General features: G+C 38.0%; 1 protein-coding gene across 5 annotated transcripts in view; it reads right to left on the bottom strand.

The window, feature by feature from the left end:
- pals1b (protein associated with LIN7 1, MAGUK p55 family member b) overlaps positions 1-15,770 on the bottom strand; it is a 37,391-nt gene extending 21,621 nt beyond the window's left edge. The window contains exons 1-8 of one of the 5 annotated variants that reach the window (XM_079887836.1): positions 15,545-15,770; positions 13,654-13,941; positions 10,898-11,106; positions 4,783-4,860; positions 1,879-2,004; positions 1,462-1,623; positions 1,108-1,185; positions 380-563 (exon numbers count right to left, since the gene is read on the bottom strand). In XM_079887836.1, coding sequence (XP_079743962.1) covers positions 380-563; positions 1,108-1,185; positions 1,462-1,623; positions 1,879-2,004; positions 4,783-4,860; positions 10,898-11,106; positions 13,654-13,939 — 1,123 coding nt within the window. In that variant the 5' untranslated portion in view covers positions 13,940-13,941; positions 15,545-15,770. Of the gene's footprint in view, positions 1-379; positions 564-1,107; positions 1,186-1,461; positions 1,624-1,878; positions 2,005-4,782; positions 4,861-10,897; positions 11,107-13,653; positions 13,972-15,544 lie in introns of all 5 variants that reach the window. The other 4 variants (XM_079887837.1, XM_079887838.1, XM_079887840.1 and 1 more) reach the window with 4 other exon arrangements.
- Positions 15,771-16,033: the final 263 nt, after the last annotated feature.

Genomic DNA, 16,033 nt, shown 5'->3' with positions numbered 1-16,033 from the left:
TGGGAACTTAAAATAAAAACACTGAGCTAATTCTATAGTATAGGCCTAAAATTTCTAAAGCTATAACTGAAATAAAAAGGAATAGAAACTATGTAAATTTAAAAAACTAATAAAAATGACAAGTCTATATTGAAATGAAAATTTATAATATAAAAACCAATTCAAATATTAGTGAATACATAAATAATATAAAATAATTCTGAAATCAATGAATCAGAGTTTAAACTTAATGACCAATTTATAAGCGCAAAATCCCTGCAAATATATGATCAATATTTGATATGCAGCCTATAATATTTTTTTCAATGGATTTATTTATTATTTGTTATCTCCCATAACTCAGCATGCGCTCTACTACTTGTTCTAAGCAGACACTAACCAGGAATGAGTCCGGCGAGGGGCTTCTGGTCCTCGTGTCCTTCCCTGTACGCCTGCCACCAGTTTGGGTCGTCCTGGCTAGTGACGTGGAGGACGTCCCCCTTTTGGAAGGACAGGCCGAGCTCTCTGCACGGCACATATCGGTCCTCAGATGGGTCATAGCTGAAGTTTGCTTTCACATGCATCTGTAAAGGAAGAGAACGAGGAGGAGAGATGAGTGACACATTTAGATGAAGAAACTTAGTTCTGTCATGACAACTCTGTTTGTTGTGTTTGGTAATGGATATGAAAATGTTGATATGTTTAGTCTTGGCAGAATAGATCTACTGGTGCTGTTATTGCTGATGTTTTTATTGTTGATTTTATTGAGAAGTTGTTTTGATTTTATATATATATATATATATATATATATATATATAAAAGCTGTGACGTAGTTAATCTGGTTTCTTCCTTTTCATTTATTTATTTATTTTTGGCTAGTAGAAGTTCTAAATCGCCGGTAACTTTAAAATTTACTTGCCAAATTGGCCGGTGAGTGAAAAAGTTAGTTTCAAACTCTGATCACAGATATACTTCATGCATAAGGCAATCCCAGAATGCATTGTAACAAGAAGCCCACAAGGCTTTCAAACAGAGTCAAAGACAAAAATCCCAGAAGGCCCCTAGAAAAGGCAGCACACACTCAAAAGGAGGAATGAAGATGAAGAGATGATGGAGATGAAGTCGTACCACAGCCGGTCTGTGAGGAACTAGTTTGATTTGATAGTTTGGGATGAGCAGAAATGTGAGGGACCCATGCATGCTGGACTAGAGACAAAGAAAAAGAAGAAGAAAAACATATTAGAATGATTTCTGAAGGATCATGTGACACTGAAGACACGAGTAATGATGATTTTACAATATATTCACATAGAAAACAGCTATTTTAAATTTTAATATTATTTCACAAGATTTTTTGGTGAGCATAAGAGTCTTCTCTCAAACACAGTCCTCAAAACTTTCGAATGGTAGTCAATATCAGCAAATTATTACGGTTAAAGAGTATGAGGCGTTTCAAAAAGTTTAGGACCTGCTAGATCTCACCAGTATGTTGTGAACATCATTAACACTTTTCCCACGAACTGAAACACCGTTGATCTCTAGGATTTCATCTCCTTCACTGAGCAGGTTGCTTTTCTCTGCCGTTCCTCCACTCACCACCCGGCTGATGATGACGCAGTCGAGTTCATTACGAACCGTCACACCCTAAACATATACAGAAACACAATCAAATGTCTATAAACAATCAGTGTAACTGAATTCAAAAGTACAGTTTGAATATAGAATTTAAATTTATAGTTTAAAATCAGAGTAAAAAACTATTATGAAAATATATATACTAGCCTATATAAGAAATATATAAAAATATAATAAATAAAAAACATATATATATACACGCACACGTTCATTGATGCCCTTAGAGACTATAAATGTCAATGAATGTAGATGAATGACTATTACCAGAGGCATGTCACGAGTTTTCTCCAGGGAAACTAGTTTGGTGGTCTTTTCATCCTGGTCCACATCTTCAATAGTTTCAACATCCGATTCCTGCTCGGCTATACAGTCGTGAGCTTCCATCAGGGCCTGAGGAAGAACCATGAACATCAGCACTGGTGAATGGAGATGTCGGCCTCGACCCTTTTGACTTCAGCCAGTAAGGAATCATCCAGAACACCCTAGCAGCTGCATAGCAATACTTTAGCAACCACATTGCAAACAACCCTGAACACTCCTGCAATTGAATATTAAAAAAAACAACTCCCTTCAGCACTTTAGTAACTGCATAGTAACACCTTAGCAACCACCTACCAACTCCACAGAAAACACCCTAGCAACAGTCTAGCAACAAAAATGCAGCCACCCAGAACATTAGAGAAACCGCATAGCAACATTTGAAAACACTCGGAGCACCTTAGCATAGCAACAGCCTAAAAAAACATCTACCAACTCCATAGTAAACACTGAAAACACCCTATAGCAACTACCTAGCAACAGCCTAACAACACTTTTACAAATATACAGAACATCTTAGCAACACCCTAGTGACCACCTACCTACTCCCTAGTAAGCACAGAAAACACCTTATAGCAGCTACTTAGCAACAGCCAAGCAATACCCTTACAACCACACAGAACACTATAGCAACCATAAAGAAACATTTTATAAACACTCATAAAACCTTAGTAACTGCATAACAACACCCTAGAAACCACATATCAACTCCCCAGTAAGTACAGAAAACACCCTATAGCAGCTACCTAGCGAACAGCCTAGCAACACCCTAGCAACCATCTATCAATTCCCTAGTAAGCACAGAAAACACCTTATAGCAGCTACTTAGCAACAGCCAAGCAACACCCTTGCAACCACCCAGAAGACCATAGCATCAACATAACATTTTAAAACACTCATAACACATAAGCAAATACATATCAACACCCTAGCAACCACCTATCAACTCCCTAGTAAGCTAAGAAAACACCCTATAGCAGCTACCTAACAATAGCATAGCAACACCCTTACAACCACACAGAACACTATAGCAACCATATAGAAACATTTTATAAACACTCATAAAACCTTAGTAACTGCATAACAACACCCTAGAAACCACATATCAACTCCCAGTAAGTACAGAAAACACCCTATAGCAGCTACCTAGCGAACAGCTTAGCAACACCCTAGCAACCACCTATCAATTCCCCAGTAAGCACAGAAAACACCCTATAGCAGCTACCTAGCAAACAGCTTAGCAACACCCTAGCAACCACCTATCAATTCCCTAGTAAGCACAGAAAACACCCTATAGCAGCTACCTAACAATAGCATAGCAACACCCTTACAACCACACAGAACACTATAGCAACCATATAGGAACATTTTATAAACACTCATAAAACCTTAGTAACGGCATAACAACACCCTAGAAACCACATATCAACTCCCCAGTAAGTACAGAAAACACCCTATAGCAGCTACCTAGCAAACAGCTTAGCAACACCCTAGCAACCACCTATCAATTCCCCAGTAAGCACAGAAAACACCCTATAGCAGCTACCTAGCACTGGCTTAGCTTAGCACTGGCTTAACCCTTACAACCACCCGGAACACCACAGCAACCATGTAGAAACATTTTAAAACACTCAGAACACCCTAGCAACACCCTAGAAACCACACAACAACTCCCTAGTAAGCACAGAAAACACCCTATAGCAGCTACCTAGCCTACAACAGCCTAGCATCACCCTTATAACTACCCAGAACACCAAAGCATCCACATAGCAACATTTTAAATAACTTAACTGCATAGCAACACCCTAGCAACCATTCAAAACCCTACCATCTTGGTGGCAACTTCAGCACCTACTGTCTTCAGAAAATATAAAAATTAAGTTATGTATAATATCTGTATGCTTTGAAAACAAGCCCTGCCTTAAAAAAAAATCAATCTTCTTTCAAGCTGAGAAGCACTCAAGCAAGTTCCCGCCCATTTCGTTTAACCCAAGACTCTGTCTCACATTGAAACCCCCCTGACACAGGATTGCCGCTTTACCTCAGTGAAGTTGACAGGCGTACCGCACCTCACAATAATAACCCTTGGCCACATCAGATTCTCAATGCCAGACTGCCAAACACGATGCACAGCTTAACCTGAACATAAACCCAATCCTCCATAATCTCCACACAGCGCTGTCAATCATCACATCACCTCTTACCTGTAATTTTTCATACAGTAGGAAGAGAGACAGACTGCTTTAAATGCCCGCTGTGCGTGTGGTGAGGGAAAGCAGCGGGAGGGCTGGGAAAGGGGTGAATATCTTCTGTTATGCAGGGAGGGTAATAATCTTGTGTCCTGTTCTGTGGCAGGTATCTATTTCTAAGGCCGATAATTGGATCTAACCTGAGGTGTGTACAAATAGACACACAGGGAAGTTGTTTTCATGCCCTTGTTAGCGTTTGATTTGCGCCTGAACATGTTAGACAGCAGATCAGATCTTGATTCTTTGATCAAATGGCTGATTGATAATATAAGCCATTGCTAATGTCTGCTTCACTAGTTCTTAAATGGTGGTCTGATGTGGTTTCAGACAGCAATAACAATGCATTGCTCATTGTTAATGTATTAGGCAACTAATGGGACCTTATTGTAAAGTGTTACCAGTGCAAACAATCATTTGCATTTAGCCATATCATCTTGCATATTTATGATAGCAAAATAAAAGGCTTATCAGCTTTTAAGTGGGAGGAGAAAATTCCCATATATTTGTTGCTGATGTCAAAGGTTGTGTGACCATTAAAACTTTAGGGAAATGATACAGATGCCAACAAGGACACGTTGTGTGACATTCCCTCATCATTTACCTGTAGGTGTGGTGAAGTCAAAAGGCCTGTTAGTTCTGTGGCTTCAGTGTGTTTACTGGAGTGAAGGACACTTTCCACCTGAGGCCCAATGACACGAGTCAAGAACATGGATGAGGAAAGTTAGTCAATTTTCTAGACCTTTTAAGCCTCTAGACAAGCATCACTATGACTTATTGATCATTAAAAAAATCATTACACATGCAGAAAGTCAAATACATTTGCATTACATTTCATGCACATTTTGCACCACCCAGTTGTACAAATGTAACCGTCTGGTGCTCGAGTGGCGGTCAAAAATGGCAATTTGCATGTTCAAATACAAATTAATGTATTATATTTTAATTTTATTTATATTCAGTTTTCAGTTTTTTTTTTTGTTTTACTCTAAAACTGTGAGAAAATCAAAGCCATAAATCTAAACAAGCTGTGCTCCAAATTTGAGGTTGATATCTTAAAAAAATTTGCTTTCAGTGAGATTTTGTTCGGGTGCAGTACCAAAAGTTTCCACTAGATTAAACTAATTTCCCATTTTTGACTGTGAAGTACAAGTGTGACTATTTTTTTCAGGACTATTTAACCTTTTCAAATCATGTCGATGATGTTTTATTTGTGTTCACATAGCAAGTGCCAAAACCTTTACCAAGATTCGTACCATTCTGATGAAGTAAAACAATTCTAAAAAACCAAAACATAAAATTAGGGTCATTCCAGTTTGCTTCTTAAAAAAAAAAAAAAAAAAAACAGTTTCATTTTAGATCTGATTATAATATGGTAACCTTCATAATTGTTGAGTCAAAAATCATGATAAAAACTCTGCTTATATATATATATATATATATATATATATATATATATATATGCATTTTAAAATGTAATTTATATGTATGCTGGCATAGCTGAACTCCCAGCATCAAAACTCCAGTCTTCATTCTTTGATCAAAGTTCAAAAGAGCTTAAAAATAAAATAGAACAAAATAGAATACATGTAATTTTTATTATTATTTATTTGAAATAATTATTTTGTAACATTCTAAATGTCTAAATATATATATATCTATATATATATTTTCTTTTTTTGTGTGTGTGTATTTTAAAGTCAATATGAAATAATCATATTTAGTTTTTTAAATACATGTTTCTATAGTTATTGTAAAAAATGAATTCATGCCAGTTTCATTATTAAGTGATGAAACACCTCTCTGTGTTACATTTGACAAACTAATCAGCACACGCACACACACACACACACACACACACACACACACACACACACACACGCACGCAGTGATTGTAATAATCCATTAGATCTCATTCTGGCCTCCAGGAAGTCTTAGTGCATCACACTTCAGTCTGTAAGCCAATGACGGATTACATTCCCAGCAGCCAATGGCTTCCTCCAGCTTCATGCTTTGGCACAGGGCAGATCAACCAATTACCACGTCCTTATTAAGCACCTCGGGTGCCTTTGCTCAAGTACAATGACTACAAACACCTCAAAAAAGTACAGATTCACATATAAGCTGCAAAATCTAGTGAGCTTCCGGAATAAACTGCATTTAAGGCATCATTGGTGTGCTCCTAACACAAAGGTTGTTTAATTATGCTGTCTTCTAAGATAACTTCATCGAGAATGCAATTCCAGAATGCACTGCGTTTGAGTTTTTTATTTGACATAAAAAGTAGCAATACAACTGCATTACAACTTCTTTGCCAAGGATAACACAATAAAGTTGCATTAACTTATTTCCATTGTGGTCCTTGATTTTAGAGAGTCATTCTCATGCGATTAGCTCTGTGCAAAAAACAAAATAACAAACCAAAAAACATTTTATTGAATGTAAACACATATATTTGATTATAAATATACTTGCACCAGCATTCAAAAGTTTGGGGCCAGTAAGATTTTTTTTTTTTTTAATTAATACTTTTATTCAGCGAGGATGCATTCAATTGATTAAAAGTGACATTAAAGACATTTAGAATGTTACAAAATAATTATTTCAAATAAATAATAATAAAAATTACATTTATTCTATTTTGTTCTATTCTATTTTTAAGCTCTTTTGAACTTTGATCAAAGAATGAAGACTGGAGTTTTGATGCTGGGAGTTCAGCTATGCCAGCATAAATATAAATGACATTTTAAAATGCATTACAATAGATATACAATAAAATACTATTTCACAATTTGAACAGTTTTTTTTTAGCTAATAAATACAGGTGAGCATAAGAGACTTCTTTCAAAAACGTTTAAAAATCTTACCGACCTCAAACTTTCAATTAAAAAAAAACTAATTTAAATTTGTGAACTAAACTATATTTGTGAGTTACTTGCATATCTATGCATATTAAAATAGCTAATTGTTAGCTTTGTGACATGTTAACTATACAGTCTTTTTGTATGACATATAGAGTTGTTCGCTTTTGCATTCTTTCGAGTTGAATGGGACACAGAATAAGAAGAAAGTTCAGATTGTCATACTAACTTACTACTCTTACTATTAATGTAATATAAAATGCATAGTACTTACTGTATACAATATAGCACAGTGCATAGAATATCATACCCCACAATGCAATGTGTTTTACTTGACCTTCACTCTCCAATTTAAAAAATAATCTAGAAGTTATAGAGTGCTGCAGGGATGACGTATTTTTGTAGGCCAAAACCCGGAAACGAGTTAGTATTTTAGCACATCCGGTTCCATCATCCAGAAATCAATGTTTTTTTTTTAATGGGATTTTGGTTAAATGCTGAAAAATAAGGTCTGTGGTGAACAAAAGCTCAAGACACTTTAACGTTTTATTCTATGAATCTATGACATAAAATACATCAGTAATACCAAGTGATTTAAAAAAAAAAAAGCCTTTTACTTGTCTTCTAAAAGGCAGTTGCTAACAAGTGTCTAAATGAGGACTAGAGAGGCTCTCGGGACATTAAAAGTCATCAGCAGAACAGGTAAACTCGTCACTGGTCCACTTTCAAAGGTGTTTATAATCATGCTCTTGCAAATGATTATAGCTCAAACTCTCAGGTAAAAAATGTTTTGTAAAAAAGGCTGAAAGAGATGTTGGAAGCTTTGAAGTCATGAACAAAACGTGCAAGAATCATAAGCTTTTGTTAGTCACAGACCTTATTTTCTGCATTAATCCAAGAGGTAATGGAAAAATCCCTTGTCGAGGCAACCAGGGTGATGCCAAGTTACGAGATGGCCTGAAAATATACGTCATCACTGTGTAACGGAGGCCAGCTAGTAAAGAGCTGTACAGGTAAACGTCACTCCCCTGATCCTAAGAGACATGCTAACGACTAATGCAATTAATGAAATTAATATTAATATAATTTTGCAAGTATTATGGGAATGTTCCTTTTGAATGTCCTCTGAACCATCTTTAAAAAAGTAGTAGCTAAGTAGTAACATTTAACAAAACAGACTAAAGTCCAACTAAAATGTCCCATGAATGATATATACATTTTAAATATATATCATACATCCACGCTGCTGAGAGCGACGTTTAGATGAATATGTAAATATGAGCTGCACGCTTTCCTCTCAATAAACAAAATAAACACAACAACATGACAGCGGTGAGAAAAAGCAGTTCAGAAATCATCTGATCATAGTGATATGGATATTTTTGCACCAGTTCTGCAATTCACCAGCATCATGTCAACATATGAGGTTACCAAAGGGGTGGTATAATGCCCTTTTCACAAGATGTAAAATAAGTCTCTGATGTCCCCAGAGTGTGTATGTGAAGTTTTAGCTCAAAATACCCCACAGATATTTTTATATAGCATGTAAAAATTGTCACTTTTTGAGAGTGAGCAAAAACGCATCGTTTTTGTGTCTGTCTCTTTAAATGCAAATGAGCTGCTGCTTCCAGCACATAGGGCGGAGCTTCAAGAGCTTGTGTGTGTGTGTGTGTGTGTGTGTGTGTGTGTGTGTGTGTGTGTGTGTGTGTGTTAGCAGCTCCGATTACCTCACACAGACATGCACTGAAAATTTCAAAAACTTTTAGCCTTTTATGTTCAAACCGGAGTCAGACAATGATGGAGAGACTCAAGAAGAAGTGACAACATGTAGACAACATTTCTGAATGGTTAGTTGATGAATTTATGAAGCTGATGTGTAGTTATCTTCTAGTCATAGATTAGCATATTCTGTCATCATGATAATCTATAAATCGTGTTCAGGGGGCGGGGTTTATGTAAATTCTAGGGTTGGTGATGTCACTAACCCGGGAGGAATGTGGTGTAGTCTCTACCAGCCGTTTGTTGTAGTCCTTAAAAAGCGATTTCTTTAAAAGCAAATATCTCCCTTTGCTTTGAACTTTGAGCGTTGTAACTTTGCAGATGTTGTTTATCCTCAAACAGCAACATTACACACTAACTAAAGTTAGAAAAGTCAAATCATAATCAACCACCCCTTTAAAATTACACTGTTTATACTGTAGATGATGGTTCGATTATAAAGTATATATAAAGTATTTATGAAACTATAGACTGTATAGATCTGGCTGTGTGAGAGTTTAGTTTGAATTAATCAGGTTTCTTTGTATGACACATTGACATTACAGTACAGAACGGCTCTTTCGGTGTTATCCTGAACATTGTATAAGCATTAATTTCATCTGTCAGAACGGAAAAGAGGCTCTCGGCAGCATAAACGTCACATCCTTTGGATTTTCCCGGCCCGAATCCTTCACTTAAAACCACCTCAGACTAGATAACCTAAGAATTCGGGGAAGGTCTTGTTTTTTAAGATTCGTTACATGCTGTTGGCAATACAAAAAGCAATTAATCCGTGAAAATTCTTACATATAGCCCCTTTTGCTGAGCTGAACAGCTGAGCAATTATAGGCCCATCTGGCTCCTGCCGACCGCGTACAAGGTCTTCACCAATGTGCTGTACAACCGACTAGCCAGGCAGTTGGACGAACAACAGCCACCCGAACAGGCCGGCTTCTGGTCTCAATGGACCACATCCACGTGCTGAACCAACTGCTCGAACGCTGCCGGGAGTACAAGATGCCCTTGGTGCTGGCCTTCGTAGACTACGAGAAGGCCTTCGACAGCGTGGAGATCAACGCCGTACTGCTCGCCCTCCAACAACAGGGCGTCGCCGACGAGTACGTGGCCCTTTAGCAGGAGCTGAACAGCGGATGCGACACCAACATCACCCTGTTCGACCGGCCACTGTACATCCCCGTCGCCAGAGGCGTCAAAGCAGGGTGACCCCATCTCGCCCAAGCTGTTCACGGCGTGTCTGGAGCATGTCTTTCGACAGCTCGACTGGGACAACAAGGGTATCAGCGTTAACGGCCAGTGGCTCAGCCATCTGCGCTTTGCCAACGACATCGTCCTAATCGGCGAGTCAGTGGCCGACGTGCAGCTGCGAATCGACCAGGCTGGCGCAGCGGTCGGCCTGAAGGTGAACCTGGCCAAGACAAAGTGGATGCGCAACCCCCAGGCCGCCAACAACAACATCCACATCGGCCAGAAGGAGATCGAGCAGGTCGACAGCTACGTCTACCTCGGCCAGGAGCTGACTGCTGGACACAAGAACAACTGCGAGCTGCCACGAGACCTGGTCGCTGACCGCGGGACCGACAGGCAGAAGCTGGCAGTGACCGAACGCGCCCTTGAGCGGCGGATGGTCGGCATCGAGAGGATGGACCACATCAGCAATGAGCTACTGAGGAAGACGAGCAAGGTTAAGGATGCCATCTGGGCCGGACACGTGGCCAGGAGTTTGGACGGGCGATGGATGCGGGCCGTGAACGAATGGCTGCCACTTAACATCAAAAGACCGCTCAGCCGCCCTGCAACCCAATGGCAGGACTCGACAAGCACATCGGCAGAGACTGGATGGGTCTGGCCAGGGGCCGAAAAGCCTGGTGAAGTTGTTGTGGCCTGCGTCGAAAGACCGAAATACAGGCCGATTGAAGATTGAAGATACCCCCTTTAAAAGAAAAGATTAACTTTAAACAAACTTTCTATTAACGTTACTGGAAGCATAACCTTACCAGAACGTTCCCTGTTATCTGAGATAGCTACTCTACATGGCCAGTGTTAAGCAGAGGAGTAGAGTTGGAGGAGTGTGAGTGGTACCTCGTCTCTGAGCTGCTGTGCGTGTGTGGTGAGCGGGTACGGAGGGCACAGGCGTCTCATGCCGAGAGCTACGCTGCGGTGCATGATGAACGCCTGCCTGAAGTCCGTCTGAAGCAGGAGCTCCACCAGCAGACGAAGGTCCTCCTGACTCTCAGCATCCGTCAGACACAGATGAAGACACTGCAGAGAGTCCAGCAGATCCTCCAGCTCTGAGAACACACAGAGGGAAACGGGGTGTAGGAAACGCCACTGATAATGATTTTACAACAACAACGACCTTGGTTTCCCATGCCTTTTAACTAATGCATTTCAATGACTTTTCCAGTCACTTCTAAATGACTAAATAAGGATTTTTAAAACGACAAGTTTTTAAAGGTCTCTAATACAACAACAACAACAATCTTGCCTGCATGAAAGCTTTGTTTTCCTTAAAGTCCCCCTGTGGTGAAAATCCAGCTTTTAATGTTGTGTATATGTCTATGTGGTGTTTTTAATATGCTTTAAGACGAACCATGTGTAAATTCATAAGTCGACACCATAGCTGAGTATTTTCTCCTTAAAACTGCAGTGAACCAAAGACAGTCTCAAAAACATGCTTTGAAATCGCTGGTGTTTCTGACGTCACAAACTACCTTGTAACCAATCAGATCAACGCGTGGGCGGGCTTTAGCATATCATTAACAGCGAACTAGCAGGGGAGTCTCGAGAGATGCCATGTTATCGGAATCGGATAGATTTAGCAATATAGCGGGTGTGTGATGTATATTACGATGTTATGATGAACTATATGCCTTTCTCCACTGACGTTCTGAGTTGTTCAAAGCTTTTCTGATTGTTAGAAGGCAGACTGAGTTGGCGAACGGGAACATAGTTTGAGTAACATTAGCAACACATTATTAGCTGTTTGATAACATAGTCAAGCAAAAGGCTAATCATATTAGTTACCGTTATGTGTCCGATGTTGTAAAGAGCGAGACCATTGTGCAGTGTTTACCTCAGTAAGTTCACTGAGTGAATCTGTGGAGGCGGGGCTAATTAGCATATTCATGACTCTGCAAAGGGTGTAGAGTTACATTCAAGCTATTTTAAGGCATGATGAATTTTTTTCACAGGAAAAAAACATTTAAATACGTCATTTTGGTCATAAAAAGATGAGTTTTAAGGGATAAAATTATTTACTACAGGGGGACTTTAAGAGATAGTTTGTCAAAAACAATAACATCATGTGAATGACATACCATGACAACTATTTTATGTGTACTATTCAATTACCACTGCAAAAATATAAAAGAATTTTTGTCTTGTTTTCTAGTACAAATTTCTAAAAATTCTTAAATCAAGGTACATTTACTTGAGTAACAAAATGACTTTTTTAATTTAAAAAATCTAAATTAAGTGACGTATTAATAATTTGTTCCCACAACTTACTAATAAGTCAACACGTTTTACTAATTCGTTCCCTCGTTTTACTAAATCGTGGCTACGTTGTAATTCGTTCCTTTTAGTTAAATCAAAATGAGGGAACAAATTAGTACAACATGGCCACGATTTAACTAAAACGTGGGAAAGAAATTATTATATTGTGCACACAATTCACCTAAAACGAGCGAATGAATCAGTAAAACATGCTGACTTATTAGTAAGTTGTGGGAACAAATTGTTAATTCATGGCCACAATATATATTTTTGACTGAAAACAAGAAAAAACATCTGACAACTGGACAAAAGGGAAAACAAGATTAATTTCCTAAACCCCATTTTTCATACATTTCTCTTGATGTCCAGAAAACAAGACAAAAGAAAATATTATATAAAAAATTACACACTTCACCTTCAAAGCTTTTTACTGTACCACATATTTACCTGCTATATTGTTTTGGATAAAAATCATTGCATAAATTTCACTTTCAAGTCCACATTGTGAAATGAAATTTCGACATTTGTCACCAGTCACCATAATCTTGTGTTGAGTAAGCCGTCAGTCATTTATAGCAGACATTTTTATCCCAAGGGATGCGCAGTGCACTTCTTACAGGGACAATCCTGAGAAACCTGAGGTTAAGAGTCTTGCTCACGAGTACAGACTGGAGATCATCTCTGGAGTTTTGTACAATCACATGTGATAGATATCAACTACACCAGCGTTCAAAAGGGGTCGGTGAGATTTTATAATGTTTGAAAGAAGTCTCTTCTGCTCACCAAGCCATTTATTTGATCCAAAATACAGTAATTTTTAAAAAATATTATTATGACGTTTTCTATGTGAACATATAGTAAAATGTAATTTATTCCTGTGATCAAAGCTGAATTTTCAGCATCATTACTCCAGTCTTCAGAGTCACATGATCCTTCAGAAATCACTCTAATATGATGATTTGCTGTTCAAGAAACATTTCTGATTATTATTAATGTTGAAAACAGTTGTGCTGCTTCATATCTCTGTGGAAACCTTGATAAAAAAAAAATGGCTAGAATTCTTCAATGAATAGAAAGCTCAAAAGAACAGCATTTATCTGCATCTTTTGTAACATTTGATCAATTTAATGCATCCTTGCTGAGTAAAAGTATTAATTTCTTAATAAAAATCTTTTGAACGGCAGTGTATGTCTGTAAAATAATCTGAACTTATGACTTTAGAACTGACTGAATTGAGTTTTTACTTCAGCTCTCTCAGACTACTCCAGATCACTCCTGAACATGATGCTTCTGGAGGTTGCTCAACACGTAATTGCCGTTAACCCTCTAGTGTCTCTCACCTGTTGTGGTTTCCTCTTCTGAGCTTGACTTGGCAACGTCCATCGCATCAAAAAAGGGATGATTGTTGCCCTCAATGCTGATCTGCGTCAATTCCTGACCCGAGGATGAGTTCAGATCCTCCTTTGTCTGTTCAAAAGCCTCTTCCTCCTCCTTCTTCATCATCATCATCTCTGGAGTGTCTTGGGATCTTCCCGTCTGGTCACTGCAGCATTGAGCGATGAGTTTGTCAGGACCGTCCATGTCTCTGTCCTCCGTCATGTCCCCGTTCATGTGTGACGTTAACATGGCTGTTTTACAGTGAAGGTCAACACAATAAACTACAAGAGTTCAGAGCACAAGACATGCATATTCATACCCTGAAACAAGATATACACACATACTGTGTACAGTAGTGGCCAAAAGTGATGTCTGAAGGCAAATTTATTTTTAATATATATATATATATATATATATATATATTAAGTATGAGAGAAGAACAAAACACTAAACTAAACTTGTTTATCTGACTACATGTTTTATTAAAAAAGCTCACAGCAAAAAGCATAACTTGACAACAACATAATCAGTTATTAATATTTCATTGATTCTCTCTAGTTTTTGCATGTGTTCATAAATTCTTTACATGACAGCCTGGCCAAAATGATGTCGCCACAATTTAGTTTCATTGCCTTATCAATGCACAACTGCGCAATTATGCTTACAAAATATAAGCATTTTAATCATTTTAATAATATTTGAAGATGCCAATTTTCCTAGGCTGGCTCACTTTCGGCCACTATTGTATATATAAATATGACATAAGACTACATGCTTACTATTCAAACTAACTTGCTTTGGATTTGAACGGTTATGGATTTCATTAGAAACTCCTTTATCTCAAAAGAGGAGGGTTTGATTTCTGAAGATATGAGCCCTTTAAAGGTGAAGTGTGTAATTTTGGCGCCACTAAACTGCAGAAAACAGGCAACTTTCAAAACTCTTGGTGAAATCTTCTTCCTCTGAAGGAACCAATCAAGTTTCAGCAGTCACACATGCAGACTTTCAGCTGTGTTTAAAGTAACAGGTGGCAGTGAAAAACGACCATCTGTTCATCTGAGATTACTAGTGCCAATTTCACACACACACACACACACACACACACACGCACATGCAAATGTAGGGTTTTCATAGGGAATTTCCATAGGCATTATAGTTTTTCTACTGTACAAACTGTATATTCTCTCCCTTTACACTAAACCTACCCATCACACACACACACACTAAAGATGATTCAGATGGACATCTGTTTTGTTCATGTATCTATTACACCTTAAAGCACAATGTCAATCTAGATTAATAACGGCAGATTATTTACATCTAATTACAGGACCGTTGATCTACTTAATAAGCCAACAAACAGAGTAACTTATAAATAACTTCATGCTGACCAAACATCCCTTACAAACATTAACACAATCTCACAGTTACTAAAACCATAATAAATCAATCAAATAAGTAAAAAATAAAAAGACGGAAAGAAAGCGAAGGCGTTTTGGCAGAAACTGCGGATACTATAGTACATTTTTGCAAGGGATTATTATTAAATATTTAATTCTGATCAGCTCATTTTATCTTTTCACTTTATTTCATGCGGTTATTATATTCACTGCAACCATTTCTAGCAGAAATCCAGCAGTAATTGACCTTCTAAGTGCCACTAATGTGTCCGACTAGATAAACTTATATAACAGCAAATGTCTTTTTCCTCTAGTACTTTCTTGTACGTTTGAACCTTTGACCTTTCAGTCACTAAATGCTAAACTACAGCAGCCCAACATGAACCAAAAGCAACGCAATCACAAAAGTAAATGACTATTAATAAATGCAAACACAACTACATGTATTACTCACTGTGTGCATGGAGGTCTCCCTCTGCTGTTAAAGGTCAATAGAGTGATATTCCAGTGGTGTTTTCACTGAGGTCCAGTAGAAGTGTGTGTCCACAGGTCTGAGGCTAATCTTGATCAGATGTGACTTCATGAGTTCAGTAATCTCCTTTAAACTCGTCAGCGCCACGAGACTGAGCATGCAGGTGTTAATGCTGCTTCAACAGCTCATCATCGTCCTCTTCATCATCATCATCATCATCTTCTTCATCATCATCATCACGTCTACAATAACGCTGTGATAGATTCTACAGCTACTGATATAATTCACCCGCTTCTTTTTATTTTCCAAATTTCATAACCCATATGGTGTTAGATAACAAATTGACATTAAATCTCAAATTCTTTGGAGCAATAACTTTGTAGTAAAAAAAAAATAATATTTTTTTTAGTTTATATATATATATAATCATTTTATTTTCACATTTGTTTCCTCAAATTGACTGCATGCATC

This window comes from Squalius cephalus (genome assembly GCF_949319135.1).
Source record: "Squalius cephalus genome assembly, chromosome: 12".
Classification (NCBI taxonomy): domain Eukaryota; kingdom Metazoa; phylum Chordata; class Actinopteri; order Cypriniformes; family Leuciscidae; genus Squalius; species Squalius cephalus.
This window is presented reverse-complemented; position numbering and strand designations above follow the sequence as displayed.